The sequence below is a fragment of the Lycium barbarum genome, chromosome 12 (assembly GCF_019175385.1).
Source record: "Lycium barbarum isolate Lr01 chromosome 12, ASM1917538v2, whole genome shotgun sequence".
Classification (NCBI taxonomy): domain Eukaryota; kingdom Viridiplantae; phylum Streptophyta; class Magnoliopsida; order Solanales; family Solanaceae; genus Lycium; species Lycium barbarum.
Window position 1 is genome coordinate 92878517 of NC_083348.1, and position 24929 is coordinate 92903445.

The following is a 24929-nucleotide window of genomic DNA, read 5'->3' on the forward strand; positions in this document are numbered from 1 at the left end:
GATAATTCAGGTAGAAAACTCACAAAAAAATAATATTTGAGGTGTGTGTTTTACCATTATCTCAAAAATTAATAATTAGCTACGGATTTTTGTTCTAGCAAAAAATCCGTGGTTATATCATTTAATTATTGCCATAATATTTTATAACTTGAAGCAAAAATGTGTATTTAGCTATGATATCTTGTTTCAAATAATTTATTATGGGTAAAAGATTAGTATTGCTACAGTTAGTTTCAACTCGTAGCAAAAATTAATAATTAGCTACGAAATTTTGTCACATCAAAATATCCATGGCTGTTTCGTTTAACTATTGCCACAAAATTTAATAACTTGAAGCAAATATATTTATTAGCTACATTTCAAATAATTTATTGTGGCTAAAAGGTGACTATTGCTACAATAAGTTTTACCTCGTAGCAAAAAATAATAATTAGCACTGCAATTTTGTTATTGCAAAAAATCTGTGGCTATATCATTTAACTATTGCCACAATGTTTTATAACTTGAGGCAAAAATATTTATTTAGCTACAACATTTTGTTTCAAATAATTTATTGTGGCTACAAGGTTACTATTGCTACAGTTACTTTCAACTCGTGGCAAAAATTAATAATTAGCTACGAAATTTTGTTATAGTAATAAAGTTGTAGCTAATCTATATATAATATAAAACTAGGCATAGAAAATCCTATGTGGCACCTCTCAATGGCCTCCAATGATATTTATCTTTTTTCTCCTTTTTTTGGCCTTTTTTCTATTTTTTTCCATTTATGTGCTATATTAAAAAGTTCAAAATGTCATTTATGTGTTATGTAAATGGATGCTTCAAAATAAATGACTTGTAAATGAGTGATTTAATTCTCTCTATGTAACATTGTGTACATATTCTTAATGTCAAAAATAATTTCTTTCACTTAAAATCATTCGTCTTCCTTCTCTTTCTTACCGTTTCTTATAGTTTGTTTGGCCAAACTTATTTTTTCCCCAAAAGTACTTATTTTTTCAATAAGTGCTTATTTTAAAAAAAGTGAGGTGTTTGGCCAAGCTTTTGGGAGAAAATAAGTGCTTTTGGGAAGTAGCAGAAACAGTTTTTCAGAAGCTAAAAAAAATAGCTTTTGTCCAAAAGCACTTTTTTGAAAAGTACTTTTGAGAAAAATACACATAAAAGCACTTTTTAAAAGCTTGGCCAAACATTAATTGCTGCTCAAAAGTACTTTTTAAATTAATTGGCCAAACACTAACTGCTTTTAGCCAAAAGTACTTTTTTGAAAAGTACTTTTGAAAATAAGTACTTTTGAAAATAAACTGTTTTTAAAAGCTTGACCAAACAGGCTATTACACACAAACAAAGAATCGGAAGTGATAAACTTTGACATTTTCTTCTTATTTAATTTCTCCTATTAAATATATGTTTAATTCTTTCTTCCACTAATGAAGATTGTAACGTCTAACATAATGGAGCAATTACTTACATCATAACAAATATGTAATTTTTTGAATTCCAGTCCATGAAACGAGGGCTCTTCACATATGAAGCAATCCTTCATTAAATAGCAACCCTCTTGCTCTCTCATTTGTGCAATCTTACCTTTCATCCCATTTTCTTCTTTATAATTTGTTTTGTGTATTTTGTTGATATGTACCTTTGGACACTACAAAATTCAGAAGAAGTTTTACGATATGGCTTCTTATTCCATTGTTATAACTTACAGTGCACTTCATTTTCCGAAATTACATTGGTATGGATTTTTATTCCATTTGTTATTCCTACTGTGCATTTCATTTTCTGAAATTATCACGACTGGATTAATTAAAATTAATAATATTGCTTTTCTTCTTTGTTGTATGTAGGTTTTAGATGCACAGATAATTTGTCACGGTTACTAAGTCGCTACCAGTCAAAGATGCATCTGCTCAAATATTGTCATCTCGGAAGGCGCTAACTTCCAACAAGTGGAACAAAGAACTCTTAAAAGTAAGCTCTATGCATAAATCACGCATATCTAATCAGAGGTTTTTCTCTCTCACATAATATACAGTAAGCACAATATTTCTGTCCCTTTTTTTTTTTTTTTTTTTAATTATAATCCTTTGCGCTCATATGTATCTTTTGTATGGTTCCTTCAAATAACTAATTGAAGTTTTTATGAAATTCTTTCATTAGATGTTTTACAACGTCAATTACTAAAGTATTTTTGTGATGATTCCTAATCATGTTTTTCTATAGATTTCATTTATTGGATGATGAATATTGTTCACGAAAAGTAGGCAACTGAAACTCTTGGGATCTCCCTATAGCCTTGAAGAGCGACAAACAAATGATATCAAGTATTGCTAAAATGTACGTTTGTGTTTTGACCACTTTGAAATATTTGAAATTAGTATGTGGATAGGCAGAGTACAATTTTATTATGGTTGATAATTGTTAAAATTGCCTGAATATTTACAAGGAATGAGCACCATATACATATTGTGCTTATATGATTAAATATTATCACTAGGTGTATGAGAGGTTGTGAGTCCTAATTACTTTTAAATTATAATTAACTATAAAGCTAAATAAAGAGTAATGGTCCTTCCTCCCATGTCTTTCAGTTGATTATTGAACACGAACATCAAATTAGTTATCTAGATGAAGCATTACAACTACTCAAATTTTCATAGTTTAGTTTATGCAGAGTTGTTGAGAAGGAACACTTAGTAGATAAAATTTATAAGGAGCCGAAAACGATATCCAATTTATTGCCATCAACACTGATAATCATGTCCTCTTCTGAATGGTGGTAATTAAAAAATAATGAACTATAAATCTTTTTTCTCTTCATGTATAATTAACGATAAATCATATCTTTTCCTCTTCATATATACCATCAATGCTTTATTTCCAACAGTGTATTCACTGAGTAAAAGTTTTGACATGAGCTAATAGTTACACATTTATATTGTTCGTTAACTTATGTTACACAAGCTGTGAGAAAAATAATATATGGTGATAATATTCTGCTCAGATTGCAAAGAATTGACTTCTAATCGTCTTATTATAACTTGAGATGAGAACCAGAATCTTGAAAATCACAACGCTCGAAGTAATCAAACTTTAGGCATCTCATGAAAAATTTGTCCTCCGCATTCTACTCAATGCTAGCTGGGTTCAAATATTTGACGGCATCTCTACCGGGAGTATTGTTTGAAGCTTTAATGGTAAGAGCATTCCCATAATACAATATTTATTAGGTTACTTAATACAAAAAAAAAAATGAATAGAATTTGAAGGTTCGTTCCCGTTATTACATTTCTATTTCAATATTTTGTATGAATCAAAGTTTTTTTTTTTTTTAATGTTTAGCAGTTTAACTTTTTTTTTCCCGAAATAAATGGTGTTCTTTCATCTAAAGTTGTCTTAAAATTTAATACATGTTCTGGTTTGGATATCCAATGGAACTTTCATAAATATATATTTTTTTAGTTGTCATATACGTTCTAATATAATGCTAAATGTCTTAAAATGAATATTAGGTTGAGGATTTTGCATGTAGTTAATTCGTGAGAACAATTATGCAATATAGCTTGCGTTTTTTTATTAATTAAATCTCTGTATTCTTAGTCATGTATGCTGATGTTAACATTTTTTTTCATTGCAAGCTTCGGGAAATTTGAATGTGCATGGTTTTCTTAAATAATTAATAATGAATAAATGAGATAGTCAATGGGACTTTCTAAATCAATTGGGCCTAGACTTTATTTAAGGAACTAATAAATTTGATTCTCTCTGCTAGACATATTTTCTTTGGTTCATATAAAAATGTTGTGTGTTAAATTTTTAGCGTTCCTTTATCCTGTGAGTGAAAATCGACATTGTGCAAATGTTTGATTGGTGTTCTTGTGTCGTTTTAACACATGTTTTACTAACTCAAATTTTTTTGTTTAGTCTATGTTGAAAATCTTTATTTTCCATTTTTTTTTAACATTCAACTCTTGAGTACATTTAGTCCTGATCATGTATTTTGTTACATATCTAAATTAAGGCTAATGATATTCTAAATCGCAAAAAGCTTTTGTATCAGAAATATTGTTTTGAATTGATTAGCATGATGTGAATAACATGACCATCATTTGTGTTGTTATTTAAAATAATACATTAGAAAATTAATATGGCATTTGGCAAGTGGATATAACAATTAAATTTAATATGCTCAAATGAGCAACATCATATTTTGATGTGGTTAATTTGTTTTTTAGTATTATTCGCACAACGTGCGGGTCATTACACTAACATTGAGGAGCTGAAATAAAATTTGAATCTAATGTGATGTGTGAACATATTCACAGGAAGTTGAGTTTTTGTGGTTGTGTGGTACGTGGAATCAATTGTCAATAGCCACTTTGGAATTTTTATGTATTTACTTGTGTAGTCAATTTCTTTCAATAATTGTTCTTTGTATTTCTTCTACTGGATCTTTTAGCAATAAAAAATTTTATGTACTATTTTGCTTTGCAGCTAGAAGATTGAGATATTATTTGCTTTCAAAAATTCCTTTGAAACTAAGACAATAAACAATATTACTTCCCAGAGATTCCTTCATTTTTGGAGTAACGTCCACAATAATCATCAGGTTTGTGATACATCCTCTTATTGTGATATTAGCTCCTAGTATAAAAGACCGTATAATATGTGAAGAAGCAATGGAAGCTACATATACTATAGGAAAATGTTTGTCTGTAATAAGACTGATCCAAAAAAAAAAAAATGAGAATATAAAATTTATAATATGCCACACATGGTTTAGACACGTCTATTTCTATTATCTCTCTCCTCTTTTTTTTTTTTTTTTTTTTGAAACGATCCGCGCATCGCGCGGGTACGTACACTAGTTAAGTAATAATTGCCACGATTTTTAGCAACTGTGACAAAAATGAAGAATTAGCTTTGCCAATTTAATTTTCGTGGCTAATTTTTTTTATGAATTTGTAAATAGCCACGAAATTCAAAATTTTATGGCTATTACTAGGTACTAGCTATGATTTATAAATTCATAGCTAAGATTTCGTAGCTATATATATATATGCCATATATGCCCTGTGTTGTAGTGTCCGCCCATGCCACTTATGGTCCAGAAGCACAAATAAATAGCCTGAAATACAGATGTGAGTGTTCCCATTTGCTCATAAAGAAGTATGGTGTGTACTTGTGGTGGTCGGGTAGCCAGATAATAGCTTAATCCCTATAAAGAGTTTTGTCGGCGCTAATTCCAATATCTTCTTCTTTGTCTCAAAAAGACTGAATATTGGATGAATCTTGCTCGCTTTTTTCGCTTCCTTATTAATCTGAGGACTCATAGGAAAATTCTGCTCCGATGACGTCACCTTCCTGGATGGACTAAACATTTTAGCTACTGGAACACTTCTGTTTCTCATCAATTTTGGCTCTACTAATGGAGCTGATGGTGCCTCCTCTTTAATCAATTCATCATATCCTCTATAGCCTCTTCGTGTGCTCAGTGCTCTAAACATGACTAAATTATTTTTAACTTACAAAAAGAAATTAAAGACACGAGAAAAAGCAGCTCCTAGATCACTTGATCAGGGCTTAAAATGATGGAAGAAAACGGAGTAGAGAGATTGAAGATGAAGAAAGGAAGAACCAGTACTAGAGAATTCCTAGTGTAAAACTAACAAAGGATGCATTAAATAGTTTGGTTGGGCAGCAAGGGAAGTTATTTAATTCCTATTAGCTGAGGTAGTCTGACACAAATATGGTCTGTGGCCTTATTTTTCAAAAATTGCGTGCGCCATATGCTATGCGATGGTTGAAATTTCGTTTTCTTGGCCAAGCTAACAGCTAACTGGAAACTTTCCATGTTTGACTTTTCTAGTGCCTAAACCAGTAATTTAATAGGAAGTGGGACCATATGAGAAATGCAAAACCATAGAGCTAGCTTGCGGTGTGCTTTTTTTTTATTCACGTTAGGTCTTAACAAATTTAGATACGCACCCGGGTAAAGCCATTTAAACGAGAAGCACTTTCTTACGAGATTTTTCATACATAATTCTTGAAGTGAGACCAAATACCTCTAATTAAAAATAAAGAAATCATATCTAAACCACCGCGCGTGCTAAGCAAGATGTTGCCACCACATGCATCTGGATCCAACTGACGGCTATTAGTGCTTGGATTAAGGCTTGGACTATATTTTTTTTTTTTTGTTAAAAGAAAATTAGTTATGATAACTTATAAAAAAAGAAGAAGTTATGATAACTTATAGTAATATTAATTGATTAGCCGAAAACTAGACATGTTTGAATGAGTACGCTCTTTTCAGAGAAAGTATGAAACTGAAAGATTGCTAAGAGCCCGTTTGGATTGACTTATAAGTTGTTTTCAGTTTTTTTGAGTGTTTGGCTGGCCAGTTTAAAGTCATTTTGTGCTTAAAATAAACTCAAAAAAATAATTGGGCCCATTTGACTTAACTTATCTAAAGCAGCTTATAAACTGAAAACAGCTTATAAGCCAAAAAAAATAAGTTAAACTACCCCAACTTATTTTTTTTAGCTTATAAGCTGCAAATAGCTTGTAGGCATAAGCGCATCCAGGCTCTAAATTGATAGTAACTGATTAGACAAATAACTGACATAGCTTATTCCAAATTATGATTCTTAGATACAGAGGTCGAGTGAATTTATGACTTTCTATGATATCAATAGATATTTTTAGTAAATTTTATTTTAATCATATCGAGTTTGAATCCCCGTCTTTTATCAGCAATTTTTATAGATTTAATTTTTGGCCATTAACAACCTTATTGATACGAGCAATTATATATATATATATATATATATATATATATATATATATATATATATATTTTATTTTATTTTTTGCTTGGAATTACTTTAATTATTATTAATGAATGAATTTTATAACTTTTTTGCTTTTACATATATAGATGGATAACTTAATAATTGAGAGAGAAACTAGTACTCTTACAATTACAAAATCACCGGTCAATTGCCCGTTAAATTATAATATGAAATAAGTTATGTCACTGTTTGAATTATAAATAAAACACTTTAAGTTGAAAAAGAGAAAGAAATACTCTCTCTGTTTTATTTTATTTGATATCGATCTAACTTTTGAATAGTCTTTTAAAAATATGACACCGTTATTTAAAAATAATTCAATTTTAAAATTTTGTATCATCCTTAATGATTATAGATTAAAGTAGGAGAAAATTTTGGGGGAAAATGACTTTTACCTGTTTAATTAATAGGAAAGTTTTGACATCAATTTCCCAATCCATAACAAGTTTGCATGTTACGCATATATACACACTTTATTACAATTGAATATCATGCTCATCGACTCCAAATTGTTTGGTACCGTAAAATCACAGATGAAGAACTACTTATAACATATAATCAATGGTCTTCTCTATCACAAAGTCCAAATTAACTTATAACATGTTTTAAATAACTAATTTACTGCAGCCAAGTTGGATTTGGAGGAAGTGGTCTGCAACACATCACCAAAACCTCCCTCTCTAACATACTGAATGTACCTCGAGAATTCAGGCCTAGCAGTTGCCTTCTTCTTTTTCTTCGTTTCAAATAAACTGAATATTGGATGAATCTTGCTTGCTTTTTTTGCTTCCTTTAACTGAGCATTCGCGCGAAAATTATCCTCGGACGTGACCTTCTTGGAGGAAGAGCTAAAGAATTTAGCAGCAGCTGGAACTGTTCTGTTCCTGCTCAACTTAGGCTTCCCCAATATTATTGGAGCACAAGGTTCCTCCTCCTCGATCTCCTTATTCAATACTCCGTATCCTCTATAGTCTCTTCGTGTACTCATTGCTCTAAACATGGTTTTAATTAATTACTAGTACCAAAAATAACACTACAGCTCCCAAATTTCTTGAACTATAGGCTTAAAATGAAGGAAGAGATTGAAGCGAAGAAGATATTGAATGATGAAGAGAACAAAGCATATGTTATATAGTAGTAGTAGTGGTGGTTAGGTTGGCGGCTAATAGCTAAGGGAGATATTTAGTTCCTATTACTATTTTATTGCAGCTGTAGCCTCTTTTTTTTTTCTTCCAAAATTGCGTGCTCCACGTGGTTGTAAGGCTTTGAAAGTTTAATTGCGGAATAAAGCGGCAACTTTCCTTGTTTTGACTTCTCGTGCTAAATATAAAGGAACTCTGACCGTATATGGCCGAAAAAACAACAATAATAATCTATTTGGATAAACTAGTTGATTAGTGAACGCTGATAATAATGGAAGTGTGACTATGGAGCTTCAGAATTCCAACAAGGCATGCTATGAATATATATGACTATGTTAAAGATAATATTTTTTATTTTTAGTTTTTGTATCTTTCTTTTTGTTGAAAAGAATCAAGTTGGATAAACTAGCTATTTGATTAGTGAACACCAACTTCCATATGTTTGAACGAGTACTGATATTCTCTAAACCAAAAAATATTGATAGAAAGTTTGTTAGCTTGCATCATATATTATCATTCGCCCTTATTTCACAAGGACCACCTATTTTGTTGGTGAAACAATTATTCGAATATCAGCGTTTCTTAATTTTTGATTGAATTATTGTACAGTAACACTTTTATAACATGACTATTTAAGCTTTAGATGATCCTTTTATATTTAAAAATCAAATCCTAAACCTTCCTTCCTGTATATATAATAGAAGTTAAATTAATACGTATACTGATTAACATGTAGTTATACGTATATAATGAGAATTTTACGTACTTATAGGGGATTTTAGCGAATTTTGAAGAATAGAGAGTTATTCATAACTGAATAAACAAAAGCAGAAGAATTCTGTATAGGTATATAAAACTATTATCTGTACAAAGTGATAAAAATGCTATCTTTATTATATAGTAGAAACAAATATTGCTACCTTAATCGAATCGGTCAAGACCAAATTTGTTTAATTATCAAAGTATTTCTTCAGCTCAAGCGAACACTTTTCAATCACGAGGAAAAAGATTAGATCATTTTGTTCCATTTAAGTGAATGATGTTCCGTCGTTATTAATTAAAAACAAAAAGGGTGAACGAGATCCGTAAATGTCGAGAAAATAATATTCAATTAGCTAATAGGAAAAGGAAAAACATGTTATCATATGCGCTACAAATATGGTTACACGAGAGTGGAGCTTGAACTGGACTCACTCATAGTTGCAAACATGCTCAAGAGTGTATAAGTTGAGAACTACAAACTTAGGTCAGTCATATCGAATACCACAAAGATTTTAATGCAAACAAATTTTGAGATCAAACATTCTTTTAGAGAAACCATCAGGTGAATATGATTTTGCTAAATATGTTTCAACTCTTCAAGATTCTTCTCTTCTGTTTAACTATCAGGATCTTCCTAAAGATGCTAAAGGACCGTATCAGCTAGAAAAGTGGTAACCACCTAGCTTAAGGATAAGATATGAGATGAGTTTCTTTGTAAGCTAAGACGTGATAATTTTTGCTGTGTGTATGTATCCAGTAATTAGCAGCACACAGTTTTTGTACGAGGTCAGGAGCCTAGTCCCTCTATTTATAATCTTCCTTGATATAATACTACTTAAACTAGAGCTGGGATTTAACCTTATTAAAAAAGATTACGCCTATGCAAATGTCTACTCCTTACGGAATTTCAGCTGTCAAAATATAGATTTCATATGATAAAAAAAATAAAAAAAAATAAAAAGTTAGATGATATATCCGATCGAAATGTAAGAAATATAGTAAGTATTGAATATTGCAGATATAGTCTATGAGTGCAAATGAGACGGTGCACTATGTTAATGTGAAATAAGTAAAAGGATAATAAGAAACTTATTAAACAATGACATCATGATGAATTATAATTAAGTTGAAGTACCCTTTCCAAAAATCATGCACTGCATGCCTTGAACCTGTACAATCAGCTTGAACCATTTCAAGTCCTTTGTTTCTTACTCGTCTAAGAACATATTCCCATAACAACGAACACTTAATCACAGAATCTCTGATAAATAGAAGTGAGAACGAAGAAATAGAGAAAAACAAACCAACATATATTCCTAAATCTATTATGTATACATGTACACTTCGAGAAGAACAGCATGCTCAGCATGATCCCCTCCAAACCTCTACGGAGAACCGCATAATATGATAAAAAATTGTGTAATCTATGATCTTCGAATATTCCAAAGAACCAAAATTAAGAAACCTCGCAAGTTCAATCTCACTTTACTGCAGCCATATTGTTGGATTTGGAGGAAGTGGTCTGCAAAACATCACCAAAACCTCCCTCTCTAACATACTGAATGTACCTCGAAAATTCAGGCCTAGCAGTTGCCTTCTTTTTCTTCTTCGTTTCGAATAGACTGAATATTGGATGAATCTTGCTCGCCTTTTTAGCTTCCTTTAACTGAGCATTCGCCTGGAAATTTTCCTCAGACGTCACCTTCCTGGACGAAGAGCTAAAGAAGTTAGCAGCAGGGGGAACGGTTCTGCTTTTACTCAACTTTGGCTCCAATATTATCAATGGAGCAGAAGGTGCCTCCTCTTTAATCAATTCTTCATATCCTCTATAGTCCCTTCGTGTACTCATTGCTCTAAACATCGCTTTAATTAATTAATAGTACTCACAAGTTTTGAAAAATAAAACAGATCTCAAATTTCTTGAACTAGCTAGACTTAAAATGATGGAAGAGATTGAGAGATGGAGAGAACGAAAGATATGTTATATACTAGTATAGTTAGGTTTGGCTAGTAGCTAAGAGAGTTGTTTAATGCCTACCATTAGAGGTATTTTAGTAACACGTGTGCGGCTCAATTATATTTTCAATGTATAGTTGTAAGGGTTTGAAAGTACATGGCTGAGCAGAGTTTGCTTGACTTTCTCGTGCAAAATTCAATTAATATAATGGCAAGTCTGAAAACAATAATAATAATAATAATAATAATGGAAAAGTGACAACGGAAGCTTCTAGATTCCAATAAGGCATGCTATGAATATCACTAGATGTTAAGGACAGGCTCTTTACTTTTTGTTGTTATATCTTTCTTCTGGTTGAAAATAAATCAATTTGGACAAACTATTGGATTAGTGTAAACCAGCGTGCTTAAAGAATAGCTAACAGCAGAATCAAATTATTTAATTTAATGAAAGACTGACCGTATCTGGCCAACAACAATAGTAATGGAAGTGTGACTATGGAGCTTCCAAGTTCCAATTAGGCATCCTATGAAATATGCTATGGAAGTGTGGATATTAGATATTGAAGCAACCACATGTAGGGCTATTAGTATTTTTGCCGGGCCATGATGACAAAATTTTATATGATCTTTCGTTTTGTTGAAAACAAATCAATTTGGATATATGATTAGTAAAAGACCAACGTGTTTGAACGGATACGGTCCATTTTAGAGAAAGCAGGAAACGTGATAGAACGTTAGCTCATATAAGATAGATTAAAGATTTAACATAATTAAAATGTTGACAGAGATAATTGTCATCCACTCCTTATTTTACACTCTGGGTTTGCGAGGTCAATACCTCTGCAATCAATCATCTCCAAGGACCAGAATAAATATCGTAGTTATCTTTATATTTCAAAATCATATCAAACACTTAAACCATTGATATAAATCTTCATTAGTATAGAGGGTTTAACGGGTCTATCTTGAAGAATAGAAGGTCGATTTGTAACTGAACTAACTAATTAAAAGAAAATTGTTAAATTAAATGTAAAATATTACATAATTAATATTATGAAATTTTAAAGTAAAAGATAAACACTTATGTGTCCAAATGTAATAATATTATCACTAGTAATTGGTATATCTTGTCAAATATTTTCTGTTTATTTTCTATTTAAAAGTCTTAATTAGTCCTAGTAATTGGTATATCCTGTCAAAATAGTTTCTGTTTATTTTCTATTTAAAGTCTTAATTAGTCGGCGAAATATAGGCAATTATTCTACTTAAAAGTTTTCATCAGAACTGTTAAACACTATTTTCTTTTCTCTTTTAAGAATTTGAAGCCCTTGTTAAAGCTTATGACCTTCATTCCTATTTGGGTCCTGTATAGCAGGTACCGATAAGCATCTCTAAACGATTTCAAATTGAAATATTTAAACAACAAAAATTGTTTATCATCTTGCAAAAGACAGTTAAAATAGAGTAGTACATGTTTATAATTGTTTTAAAATTGTCAAAAAGTTTAATATCAAATTATATTTCAATTATAAATTCACTTTTCCTATTGACTATTTCATTTAATCAATACTTATCAACAGATAAAATTAAATGTTTTGCCCTAGAAAAAGTTCTATGCTCGCATTCTTCAACAAATGTTGAAGAATAGATTAACAAAACTCTCTTCCCAACTACTCAGGTATAATTCAATATGGTAACAAAGTCAACTTTTGACAAACTCTTACACACATTTAGGTTCGAAAATTCACATATGATCTCCAAAATTGTGTTGCACATGAAGAAGAATGTCTAAGAATATAGAATGTTTCGCGTCAGGTATATAAAACACCAACAATAATTTATAAAGATCTTGAGACAATAAATCAAAGGCGGACCTAAATGTCCATGGAATGGTGAGAATGCACTCCCACCCTTCGGAAAAAATTATGTATATACATATATATATATATGTATATATGTTGAGAAATTAGTATATATTTAATTGTGCACTTTAACAAACTTTAACAAACGAAAGTGTCATTGGGACACGTTGGTTGCAACTGCTGCTTCCCTTGCATGTCACTCTAGATTGAATCCGAATGTCACTTTTAATTATTTTTCTGAGCCTATTTTTACGAAAACAATAAGCATTAAATGAGCTCGCCTAGATTCGAACCTGCACTGTCACCACATGTTGCACAGCCTTAGCCACTGAGCTATCTCTTTCATTTGCTTCACTATGTTAAATTTTATTTATTACACATATTTGACCTACATACTTGTATTTTCGCCGTTGCTACACTATTAGTGACCGATCCGATACAGTATTATCCATCAGTCATCATTAAATTTTTTATTGGCGTTTATGTTAAGATAATAGTGCCTCCCGGCGTCTTAAAATCTTGGGTCTGCCTCTGTCTTGAGTTACGTACTAGATTACTCAAATAGTTACGTACTAGATTACTCAAATTGTTAAATTAAGCTAGGTCCTTTGACAAAAGAGTACTAGTAATAGGCATCCTAATATTAGAAGCATTAGGAACACTAAGTCACCGGTGTTTGTGTACAAATGAAAATTTGAAGGCTATAAATGTCATTTACCCACTTAAGTTGAAATGTAGATAAACTCAATCGATTCACTAACTTTAGGTGTGATGAACCTTAAATCTGTTCCTCTAATTTGTTAAACTATTTTGAGAATTTGGTCAAATGAAGGACACACTAACCAATATTTTCACAACAATCATTCAATTTGCAAAGTCACACATAGAAATGTTTCTTCAGCAAGGTACACTTAATTCTATATGCAGATGAGAAAGTGGCTGCCAGATGGCCAGAACCCATTTTCTTCCTCTCTCACCAACCAGTCATATTTGGTTAATCCAATGAAGTTACTTAACGGTGCGTTGAGCACGTGCTTACCATCTAACACTACGTACCACTCCTAACACAACCTACGTGCAAGCAGTATAAAGACAGACATAAACATAAATGAAAGCTCATCTTGTTGAAATTTAGTCCGGTCAATTAAGATTCATTTTCCGACTCTTTTTACTTTTCATCTCTGAAAATGGCAAGTGAAGCTCATGCAGCTATTAATGCTCCGGCGGCGCCGACTGTTTGTGTCACTGGAGCATCTGGATTTATTGGTTCTTGGCTTGTCATGAGACTCCTTGAACGAGGTTACAATGTCCATGCTACCGTTCGTGATCCTGGTAGGTTGTCTCTTTTAAGAGTTTTAACTTCTACACATTGACAGTTTAAAATAAATAACTTCTACACATTGACAGTTTAAAATAAATTGCATTATGAGAATCCAGAGAGGAATATGACAGTGCTAAAAGCCTTCTGCATGTCAATGATATATCCTTATGTAAAGATGCATGAATTTGTAGAGAACAAGAAGAAGGTGAAGCATCTGTTAGAATTGCCGAAAGCTGATACCAACTTAACGCTGTGGAAAGCAGACTTGACAGTGGAAGGAAGCTTTGATGAAGCCATTCAAGGCTGTCAAGGAGTATTTCATGTGGCAACACCTATGGATTTCGAGTCGAAGGACCCCGAGGTACTATATATCAAGCTAGAAAAGTAACAAATCTATACTTATTACCTTCTTACATTTCTGGATGATCAATTCTAATGTAACTCTTATCACATCGATATACGTAACAGAATGAAGTAATAAAACCAACAGTCAGGGGAATGTTGAGTATCATAGAATCATGTGTTAAGGCAAACACGGTAAGGAGACTGGTTTTCACTTCATCTGCTGGAACTCTTGATGTCCAAGAGCACCAAAAACTCTTCTATGACGAGAGCAGCTGGAGTGACTTGGATTTCATCTATGCTAAGAAGATGACAGGATGGGTTCGTTTGGCTATTCTTTTCTATTACAAATAAATAACAGTATTGTCATCAATATTGCCTTGTGAATATAATTTCATTGCAGATGTATTTTGTTTCCAAGATACTGGCAGAGAAGGCTGCAATGGAAGAAGCTAAGAAGAACAACATTGATTTCATTAGCATCATACCACCACTGGTTGTGGGTCCGTTCATCACACCTACGTTCCCACCTAGCTTAATCACTGCCCTTTCACTAATTACCGGTATGATGTAATCACAATGTACAGAAGACAGTCGCTTCCTTTGATCCCAACAATTACTTTAGTAAACAGCTTTCCACAACACAATCACGGGTTTAACCAGATTGAGATGTGCAGGGAATGAAGCTCACTACTGCATCATTAAACAAGGTCAATATGTGCATTTAGATGATCTTTGTGAGGCTCATATATTCCTTTACGAGCACCCCAAGGCAGAGGGAAGATACATTTGCTCTTCCCATCATGCAATCATATATGATGTGGCTAAGATGGTTCGACAAAAATGGCCAGAGTACTACGTTCCTACTGAGTAAGCCTCCGCTGTATTCCTAAGTATAATTGACTCCTTCGTTGAGTGATGGCTTGGTAACTCAGTCTGGTTAAATAACAGGTTTAAAGGCATCGATAAGGACTTGCCCATAATATCTTTTTCGTCAAAGAAGCTAATGGACATGGGGTTTCAATTCAAATACACATTGGAGGATATGTATAAAGGAGCCATCGAGACTTGCCGACAGAAGCAGTTGCTTCCCTTATCTACCCGAAGCACTGCAGACAATGGACAAGACAAAGAAGCCATTCCAATTTCTGCTGAAAACTATGCAAGTGGCAAGGAGAATGCACGAGTTGCAAATGGTACAAGAAAGTTAACCAATGATGAAATCTAGAACTGTAACCTTACAAAATAAAGAGGCGAGCTTGCCTAGCAATATGTTTGCTTCTTGGTTCCCTGATATCTGTTTGAGGTTTTCCAATACTAAATGCGTAAAATGGTCAATGACTATATGGAAATTCTCGTCTTGCTAAGTTACAGGCAGTTGCACAGTAGGATATCAAATAATCCTAGGTATATTTTGCCTAGAAAAGCTTGTCTTCACGGCTCTTGCATACCATTTGCCAAAAAAGAAATTATCATTTTTCTTAATCATTGGAGGGAAACGAGAGATAATAATAATAATAATAATAATAATACAAACAGTAACATCGTAATGCAATAATACAGCCCTTTCACGGAAAAGTTTCATTTCAATGAATAGCCATGTTAGCCCATTTTCTTTCAGGGCAGATTTCTAAAGCTTGCGCTTACATGCAGAAACTAAAAATAATAAGAAAGAGAATCTACTCACTACTGTGCAAATTATATGTTCAAGCGAGCAGACAAGTCTTCAACTACCTCTCCTCAGAGTTGAACCTACTCCATGCTTCCTGTAGACACAGAAGAATGATAACCACTAAGAGAATTCAAAAATAGATAAGACAAAGGGAAAGGGCCATGGGAAGAAGGGCAGAGGTGAAGCTGGCAGGAAGAAAACAAACTTTAGAGTAAGGAAGTTGAGGTAAATTCTATAAGGTCACAGATGATTTTCTTTATCTCACCCCAAAAATAAGGCCATTCTGATTTAGAGTTACACATTCATACAGAACAGACATTTAAGAATAATAGACTTAAAAAAGACGAGTGGGAAGGGGGAACAAGAGAAACAAAGAAGCACGTAGATCATCACATTACATATTACTTAATGGAGTTCTTTTTTATTTTTATTTTACCGATTAGTAAGTCATCAAATGATATTCTGCTGTCGTGATAGCTAACATACTAATATATGTCACCCTGTTTATTCTATAACTAACTAGACACTGTAAAACAGTTTCTGTTTGTCATCTTACAACTACTAAAATGGACTTGAATAGAGTGAATTGATATAGAGGATTCATTGAGCCAGCCAATAGTTTGGGGTTGGGGTTGAATGATTGACATGACAACTGGTACAATTCCAAAGTACTTCCTGTCTCCCAATTTATGTGGCAAAGTAATATTCGAGAAGTCAAATAGGTTCGTTCTTCCTTGAACACGTTTTTCTTAAGTTTCAAAAGATTAACTATCATGACTAATACTACTTTTTATGTAGTTTTTCAAAAATGCAAATTTTATTTCCAAAAACTTGAAGAATCTACATTCAAATTCTCACTGAAAATTAAGTACTTTGATCCTCGTGCTCCTAATCTTGTTGCATGAAGTGGAACGGAGGGAGTAACAACAGATGCTAACGATGTACTTTTGAACTTGAGGCACAAAACTTATGACAAATTCCGAATATACTAGTGGGTTAAAGGTCAGTTAACAACTATTATAATAGAGTAGTCATCTATCCCAGGGCATGGCCTAGTGGTCAATAAAGTGGGTTGAGAACCATGAAGTCTCAGATTCAAATCCCAACGAGATAAAACACTAGGAGATTTCTTTCCATCTGTCCAAGCCTTGATGGATGGAGTTAACCGGTACATGTGCTGGTGGGAGGTAGTTTACCACATTAGTTGAGGTGCACATAAGTTGGCCTGGACACCATGGTTATATAAAAAACAAACGGTAGCAGGTACCCCGTGAAATTAGTCGGGCTGCGCACAAGCTGGCATGGGCACCACGGTTATCAAAAAAGTTGCAGGTACCCCGTGAAATTAGTCGAGGTGCGCACAAGCAGGCCCGAACACCACGGTTATCAAAAACAAATATAACAGAGCAGTCATTCTGCTTGATAATATTGTGTCATGTTTCCACAGGCAATCACCATGGTAAAGAGCAATAATATTTGAAACCTGCATGTCGTGCAGTTTTCGGCACATCTAACAGAGCTTTCCATCAAAAGCAAAAATGGAACAAGCAAAGTCTTTTGATAACCAGTACGATCACCTATAAGATATATGTCAAGTTAAGCGAAAGTTGTGATGCAGAAATTGGCCACATCACAGACATTTTTGATCAATTGTAACAAGGTCCTGATAAACAATGAATAGGTCCACAAAGAATGATCTCGTTGCTGGCTAAGTCAAACTAAGAGACAAACCAGTCACCAATAGGAAGTACTAGAAGCTTAAATTGGTATACCGAAAGGGGACAGACTGGATAAATTTAGACAAGTAAAGAAAGCTAAATCAGAAAACACACCTTTAAAAGATCAAAGACCTTCTCGCATATATACTTATGATGAATACTAGCACCTCGCTGTTGTAATTTATCAGGATGCACACAAAGAGTTGCTTTCCTATAAGCTTTCTTCACTGCTGCAGAAGTTATTACTTCTGTTAGTGGAATTGGCTGCCAACCGCTATTAGGCCCAAGAATCTGCAATTAGGAATAGATACATTGAGTTTCAATGTTGTGGAGGTTGACCAAAAATCGTATGATGACAAGTGTGAAAAGACTGCCATATGTCACTACTAAAAACTCAAAAGTAATTTTTACTATTGACATGTCATGCGGTCACGTTCTGGTGTCAGCCAGAGCTTTCTCACTGCTATGATTGATTATACAGCCCATATGTAACAATTCGACAAGTAAAATCCTCGATAAAGTGACCAAGAAGCACGTAAGAGTTACGAAAAATGGATGTGACATTCTTTTACATTTCTGTTTCAAACTGCACCACTGTCCTGTCAGCAAATGTTAGGAATGTTTGTTTCCATAGACGCACTTACTCACTCCAATTATTTGATAGAGGTAATTAAATGAAGAGACCAAGTAAAGGCTAGATTGAGCAGCTAATTTTAGCTTAAGATATATGCCTCAAGACACTAACTTGTTTTGGTTGAAAAGACCTATTAAATGAGAATGAAACACCTTCACTTAAGCAGTCAAATGACTAAGCAAAGGTTAATCTGTAATACATAAATCAAGTACTGTTACATCTATCTTGATGAATATCTATTTGGTACAGAATTAAGATGAACTTGGCACTATTCAAAAAGCACTTAATATTGATTAGCCAAAGAAAAGCATTTATCCAAATAAAGCATTAGAATAGAAAGCATACATATTGCAAAGTTGAAAGCAATGCACGTAGATTGCCTTCTTTCCCGCTTGACCACCTTTTCACTTCAGCATCCAGAGTGTCAGCCAACCTCTGCAGGAATCCCTCAAGTAAGACAATATGAAATGTAGATGATTCATGATATACTGTGTTATACAAAGAGATGGATACATACATTTCTCTCCGTTTGCTCCCTCTGAGCTTGAAGATCACGCATATTTTTCTCTGCCAGGGCCTTAGCCTGAAATCAGGACAAAAAAAAGTTCTATATAAATAAAAGAAAAACAACTTTTAACAGGGAACAGATGGTTAGGAAGCACATACAGCGCGCTCTGATGTTCTGCGATACCTCTCCAAGCGAGCTTTACATCTTTGAGGTGATTCACCTTCAATGCCTGCAAAGCATTTAATCTTAGTCGAGCCTTCACAAGAAAAATTTAATCTTGAAAAGTTACTTGTGCAACTAAACAAATATGAAATTCAGAATGCCTAATATCAGGAAACATGAGGAAAACTAGACTATAAACCAAATAAAGGGGGTAAAAAAGGTCTTGGTGCCATATACGTACCAGCATGAGCTGAAGAATACGAGTATCTCAATTTTGAGGTCTCTGTGCTCTGATGTGCATGCTTCTCCTGTCAACAAATCCCAATAAGTAAGCAGCTGGCATGCATTTCTACTTTTAAGAAGGAAGAGATACTCACAGAGGAAGAGCTCTGTCTCATTTCAGTGCTCCTAGAATAAGCAGAAAACTTTTCAGAAGATGATCTTTCCACTCGTTCGCATGATTCCAGGGTAGCCTTCTCAGCCATCGCTTTCTCAAAAGCTCGTTTTCGAGCCTCTGCAGTTGCTCGTTCTACTGCAGCCCGCTCCGCCCTGAGCCTAGCTGCTTGCTCTGCTGAAGATCTCTCCCTAGCCTCTGCAGATACCTTCTCTGATCTTTCTCGGGCCTCCGCCATAGCTCTTTGACGCATTTCAGTTGCAGCTTTCTCCATGGCAGCTCTTTCTACTCTCCCACGGGCTTCAAGATATGACCTTTCCAGAGCTTCACGAGTTACAGACATCCGATCCTTTTCTCTTTCCCTTTCTCTCTCCCTTTCTTCTTCTAACTTTCTCATATATTCTTCCTCCAGTTCTCTTTCTTTTTTCAGTCTTCCATCCGTTTTTTGGGCTTCAGGAGTAATGATTTTGTTTGAATTTCTCTCTTTCTTTTGGGGACTTCCAATTGCGGCTCTCTGGTCTGTACTTGACAGGATCTCAACATCCTCTAGCACAGCAGCCAAAGCATCTCCAATTTTCTTAGCATTTGTGGCCCATTCCCTGGCAACCTGATGAGCTGTAAACTTTTCACCGGTAACTTTCTGATTAGTTCCAGACTGAACAACCTTGGTGTTCACTCTTGGCCTTTCAGCATTTGTTCCATTTCTATCGTTAGAGTGATTAGCTGTAAACTTTTCCTCTGTAACTTCCTGGTTAGTGCCAGACTGAAATCTCTTGGCGTTAACTGTCAGACATTCAAGAGGCTTTCCATTTCTTTGATCAGACTGATTTCCAATTTCAGAAGCAGTCTTCTTCAGTCTATCTGACGCTTTACTTATGTAGATACCAGTTCCATTTGAATCGGTTAAATGCTCATTCGAAGAAGTAGACCCTATTGCATCTGCTCTTTTACTTGGATCTTTTCCATGCTCCAAGAGATCTTGTCTCTTGTAAACAGAGCTGCATCCATCTTTAGGCAGCAGATTGGTCAGTTCAACTTCTGATTCTTTTTCACAATTTTGCAGCTCAGTTTCTAATCTCTCATTTTCTTTGCAGGAAAGGGCAGATTGAGTTGTGTCCAGATTTACGGGGTTTTCTTCCGGCTTCTCGGACATTTTGTTCGCAAATAGAGTCTCATAGTTTGGTTGGCAAGCCTCCAATGCCGTAGCATCCTTGCGAACTTCAACATTAGTGTTCTGCTTCAAACCAAACCCAACCAATTCAATTGGGGGGCTATCTTCGGTCTGTTCGCGCAATTCGTCCCACTTAACATCACAAACATTTGTTTGCTCAGTTTCTTCAAGCTCACTGGCCCCTTCAGATACGTTCTCAAAATCTAATTTGGGAGCCAGGAGAGATTCTATATTGTTTTCTTGCTGCTCCAAAACCTCGGTCATTTCCATATCACCATCTTCTCCTTCGCAAGCGCCACTCGATCTTCCCTCAATTTCTTCTCCTTTTTCAGCCTCATTTTTTTCTCCTTCATCAGCCTCATTTTTTTCTCCTTCATGCTCTTTCTTCTTGAGAGCCACTCTAAATTGGCTGTCTTCTTGCTCCCACTCAAAAGCACCATTTGCATCCTGATCCTTTACATCCTGATCCTTTAGGTCCATCTTGAAGTCCACTTCTTTGTCCCTCTCATTGTTCTCTTGTTTGCAAGCTACCTCTGACTTTTCATTGTTCTTTTCTGTTTTAAAATCCTCTTTTGGTTTATTTGCGTTCTCCTCCCAATGAATAACGCCTTCTTCTCTTTCAGAAACTGCATCAGGTTTCTTCTTCATTTCCTGTTTGAGTATCTCATTTACTCTCTGTCCATTTCCTGTTTCGTCAATAACATGCCTAAGTCCTCCCTCATATTCTTCAATCTCAGACATCAGCTCTATATCAATATGCCTAGCATCAGTATTTATGAATCCCTTTTGATCATCTAATCTTCTCCTGCCACCACTTAGTTTCACCGTCGCTTTATGTTCACTCACATTCTGGCCACCTCCTCCAATGTACTCCACACTTTTATGAGAACTGCTGCTTAGCTTCTCACTTGTTCTCTCTTGCTGGACTTTAACATGTTTCTCACTCAGACTAACATCCGATAAGTTTTCTTCTGCTATTACTGTCTCCTTATGCTCCAATTGACCACACAAATCTTCTTCTTTTGACCTTTGATGTGTATTAGCCCATTGATAGGACCATTTACCCACTTTTTCTTCACTTTCCTCTTTGCCATCTGGATCCTCCTTTGCCACAACATTTTTGCAAGTTTCTAGACGGTCAAGTCTGTCAGTGGCTACTTCGGATTGTCTGTATTCATGTGTTTCCTTATTATGCAGCACACCAAATTCATTCTTGACTTTCTCAGGAGACCCACAAGATGGGTAGGTTTCAACTACTTCAAAAAATTCCGCACCTTCCCTCCAAGCAACTCTTCCATCAGCTTTATATGGTTGTTGAGATGACATATTAAGCTTATCTTGCTCACTTTCTTCACTTTTTCCAGTACATTTGAAATGTCCTCCTTCAATATTACCTGAATTAACCTCACTGTTCTTAAAGACTTCTTCCATTTTTCCTTCACACATGTTTTGTTCCATGTCATCTTTGTCAAATGTATTGCTTGGTCTTTCCTCCAACATACCATTCTCCAAATGGAGTTTTGAATAACATTTTAGATCTTGCTTCTTTCTCTCCATTAGCTCTTTTGCACTTCTAAGCTTTGCTTGAGCCTTCTCCATTGCTTCTTTTATAGCTGCAGAAGACGCTGCTGCAGATGAACTTGCATATACATCCATATCAAAGAAAGCTTGTGAACTATCACTTTGTTTTGGCTCAGAAGCGCAATTGTTAGAAGCTTTGAGTCTTGAATTAAGTCTATCAAAGCCTTCTTTCTTGGAAGCCAGAGCAGGTGGCGGTCTTGATGGTGGCGGTAACCCTGAAGGCCTAGTTCTTAAGCTGATATCTGACACACTGAAGAATGGCTTATCTGGAGTACGACTAGCTTCACTACATTTCTCTGGAAGTTTTGAATCACTTCCATGCATGATATAACTGCTGCTCATATTACGTGATGTGCTTCTTTTGGATTGCTTGTCTTCTAAAACCGGTCCAGTCACGTCCACATTGTAGTTAAGACCAAGAGTTGGCTGTCTAGGTGGCTCCTCATCTTCTGTATTTCGAGAAGCCTGAGTTCCACTGACCGTGTAAGTGTATCCAGGAATAGCATGCAGATGAGCAACATGTGTCATGCCATTTGATACAACTCCATCGCTACTCTGGGAAGTCATGTGATATGAAATGTTGAACTGCTTGGTATCATCAGATGAATGATGAACATCAGCACTAGAAGAGCTCTGACTCCTTTCAGAAAAAGCAGAAGGTTCTGACTCATTTGACAGGGTCTCACTTTGAGCTGGACTCCTTTTATCAGGAAAAGGAAAAAAAAAAATTAAACATAAAACTACAAACCCCTTTGAACAGAAAAAAAAATAAAAAAATCTTGCCACCTTTTCATATTGGGAGCACTGAAAAGGATAAAACTGAACCTACTAATTTAAACAGGTTAACTGAAGAAAAAACTTACCACCCCAACAACCTACTAAGTGAAATGAGATTTGACTAAAGAAAATTGATTGATACATTCTTTTGGTTTGGTTCAGTTCAGACATAGACCTGTAAAAGATATCTATGATTTTTACTAACTTTTCCGGAAAAAAGAAGTGTTTTTGACCTTTGATTAAAGAAATTAGCTCTTCACCTAGAGAATCATATAAACTTGTTTGAAAGATGAAAATCCAGCATTGACCCCCTTTTGTCAACTTGGCTGATGTTGGAAATGCATGAATCAAACCCTGACAATTACAAATTCTTGCCCTCTTTGCTGTTGGGTCCAAAGAGAAACCTCATTTTCTCAACTCGTTAGAATTCCAATATAACCAAAGCTTTACACGACTATGTTTGGAAAAGCACAACAGAAGGTGAAACATAAACAAGCTCAAATTACAGAAATTAAGGCCAGACATACGCAAAACCATGGCCTAGCGGTCAATAAATCAGAAAAATTAGACGATTTATCTAAATGGGGCTACATAGAGTTACCAGAACATGAACATGAACATGAAGCTGGCCATGATACCAGTGCTTTAATTTCAAATTTCAAAAAATGAAGAATTTGCATTCTATATCCCGAACCTTTGCAGCCAAAAAAAAAAAAAAAAACTTTATCTATCTCAATTTGTCAAAAAGCAACTAACCATTTCTAAAGTCTAATACAAAAAAAAAAATGCAGTGAAGGGAAAACTACTACTAACATACATTAGCACACATTTTCAAAGAAAAAAAAAAAAACTTGCAAATATACAAAAGGAAATGGTCATACCAGGCCTCGTCAGAAGAATCATAACCAGAAGTAGATTGACGAACCAAATCCTCGTAAGGAAGGGCAAAATCAAAAACATTAAACCCACCAAAAATCTCAGAATAATCAAAATGACAACTCAGGACATCAAAGGACAGTTGATCATCGTTATCATCAACAACAGGAAGATCCAAAATGGGAATAGAGGAAGCTCTTGAAGAGTGAAAACCACCAAAAATCTCAGTATAATCCTCGTAACGAGGAGCTAATGTTGGAACACCGAACTTAGGTGGACCACCAAACACGTCGTCGTATATAGACTTGCTTGGTGTTGTAATAAACCCACTACTTCCATGGTAACTCTTTTTAGCAAATGAATGTGACAGATTTTCCATGGAAAATGTGACAGAGAAAAACAGTTTTCAGTGTGAAGAATGAAGTCTCAAGGGGAAGAAGTTGCTTTTTGAGCACATTTTGAATATCGAGGAAACTTTTTTGTTTAGTAAAATAAGTATGTTTTGGCGATTAACGTTAGTGGGAAAAAGGAAAAGAGAAGACAGTAAAAGAGACGCCCATTGGATATAACTCCGGCACCTTTTCTGGGATTGCTGCTTATGAGCTCATCAACTTCAACTGTAGCTTCTTTTTCATTTTGTTTTCTTCTTTGTTTTACTCTCGTTTACACAAACCAAGGCGGAAATGGTTTTTTTTTTAAAGTGAATATTGGACCATTCAGTGTTTTTTCTTTCAATAATACTCCTTCCGTCCCATAATAAGTGTCACCATAGTCAAACAAACGCATATTAAGAAACCAATAATGCAATATAATAAAAACAAATTACTTTTATCTCTTGATTAGAGCATGCATAAGAAGTAAATCTTTTGACATTGATATTAAATACGTAAGTAGTAATTAAGTTTTAGATTTAAGATTTACACTATTTAACAAACTTCTTAATATATTTATCGAGTTTGAACTAAAGTTATTGAATTTGATACAAACTATTAAATAACCTTTTGATTTTGCCAATGAGTCAAAGAAAGAAAAATTAGAATATAAATAATTATTCATAGTCCAGATTATACCATTTGACCAGACATCATTTTCATAAAAAAGGAAGTTACACCCTCTTGTGCAGATTAGATCATGAAATCAATTTATCTAGTTTTGTTTGTTTTCGGACATTGCTAATTGATACAAAATTTG

General features: G+C 34.4%; 4 protein-coding genes across 4 annotated transcripts; 1 reads left to right on the forward strand and 3 right to left on the reverse strand.

The window, feature by feature from the left end:
• Positions 1–7284: 7284 nt before the first annotated feature.
• Positions 7285–7992, reverse strand: LOC132622105 (uncharacterized). Its single transcript, XM_060336639.1, has one exon. The coding sequence runs from the start codon at positions 7855–7857 to the stop codon at positions 7471–7473; it is 387 nt and encodes a 128-aa protein (XP_060192622.1). The 5' UTR covers positions 7858–7992; the 3' UTR covers positions 7285–7470.
• Positions 7993–10019: 2027 nt separating this feature from the next.
• On the reverse strand, positions 10020–10837 carry LOC132622224 (uncharacterized). The gene has a single exon (XM_060336789.1). It carries the CDS (start codon positions 10620–10622, stop codon positions 10242–10244), a length of 381 nt encoding a protein of 126 aa, XP_060192772.1. The 5' UTR covers positions 10623–10837; the 3' UTR covers positions 10020–10241.
• A 2856-nt stretch (positions 10838–13693) lies between these two features.
• Positions 13694–15597, forward strand: LOC132625196 (dihydroflavonol 4-reductase). The gene is made up of 6 exons (XM_060340024.1): positions 13694–13914; positions 14095–14264; positions 14372–14566; positions 14649–14808; positions 14923–15115; positions 15197–15597. The coding sequence occupies exons 1-6, from the start codon at positions 13770–13772 to the stop codon at positions 15471–15473; spliced, it is 1140 nt and encodes a 379-aa protein (XP_060196007.1). The 5' UTR covers positions 13694–13769; the 3' UTR covers positions 15474–15597.
• Positions 15598–15751: 154 nt separating this feature from the next.
• Positions 15752–24420, reverse strand: LOC132625195 (auxilin-like protein 1). Its single transcript, XM_060340023.1, has 8 exons — positions 23744–24420; positions 19317–22785; positions 19181–19247; positions 18936–19006; positions 18787–18852; positions 18615–18704; positions 17750–17926; positions 15752–16011 (listed from the first exon to the last, which is right to left on the reverse strand). Exons 1-8 carry the CDS (start codon positions 24115–24117, stop codon positions 15976–15978), a joined length of 4350 nt encoding a protein of 1449 aa, XP_060196006.1. The 5' UTR covers positions 24118–24420; the 3' UTR covers positions 15752–15975.
• Positions 24421–24929: the final 509 nt, after the last annotated feature.

Excerpts from the sequence above, each read along its gene's own strand:
- LOC132622105 (XM_060336639.1), bottom strand. The coding sequence starts at position 7,857 with ATGTTTAGAGCAATGAGTACACGAAGAGACTATAGAGGATACGGAGTA.
- LOC132622224 (XM_060336789.1), bottom strand. The coding sequence starts at position 10,622 with ATGTTTAGAGCAATGAGTACACGAAGGGACTATAGAGGATATGAAGAA.
- LOC132625196 (XM_060340024.1), top strand. The coding sequence starts at position 13,770 with ATGGCAAGTGAAGCTCATGCAGCTATTAATGCTCCGGCGGCGCCGACT. Across the intron at positions 14,567-14,648 it reads CTAAGAAGATGACAGGATGG|ATGTATTTTGTTTCCAAGAT; the intron begins GTTCGTTTGGCT and ends ATTTCATTGCAG. Across the intron at positions 14,809-14,922 it reads TGCCCTTTCACTAATTACCG|GGAATGAAGCTCACTACTGC; the intron begins GTATGATGTAAT and ends TGAGATGTGCAG.
- LOC132625195 (XM_060340023.1), bottom strand. The coding sequence starts at position 24,117 with ATGGAAAATCTGTCACATTCATTTGCTAAAAAGAGTTACCATGGAAGT. Across the intron at positions 19,248-19,316 it reads TGAGACAGAGCTCTTCCTCT|GAGAAGCATGCACATCAGAG; the intron begins GTGAGTATCTCT and ends ATTTGTTGACAG. Across the intron at positions 18,705-18,786 it reads GGGAGCAAACGGAGAGAAAT|AGGTTGGCTGACACTCTGGA; the intron begins GTATGTATCCAT and ends GGATTCCTGCAG.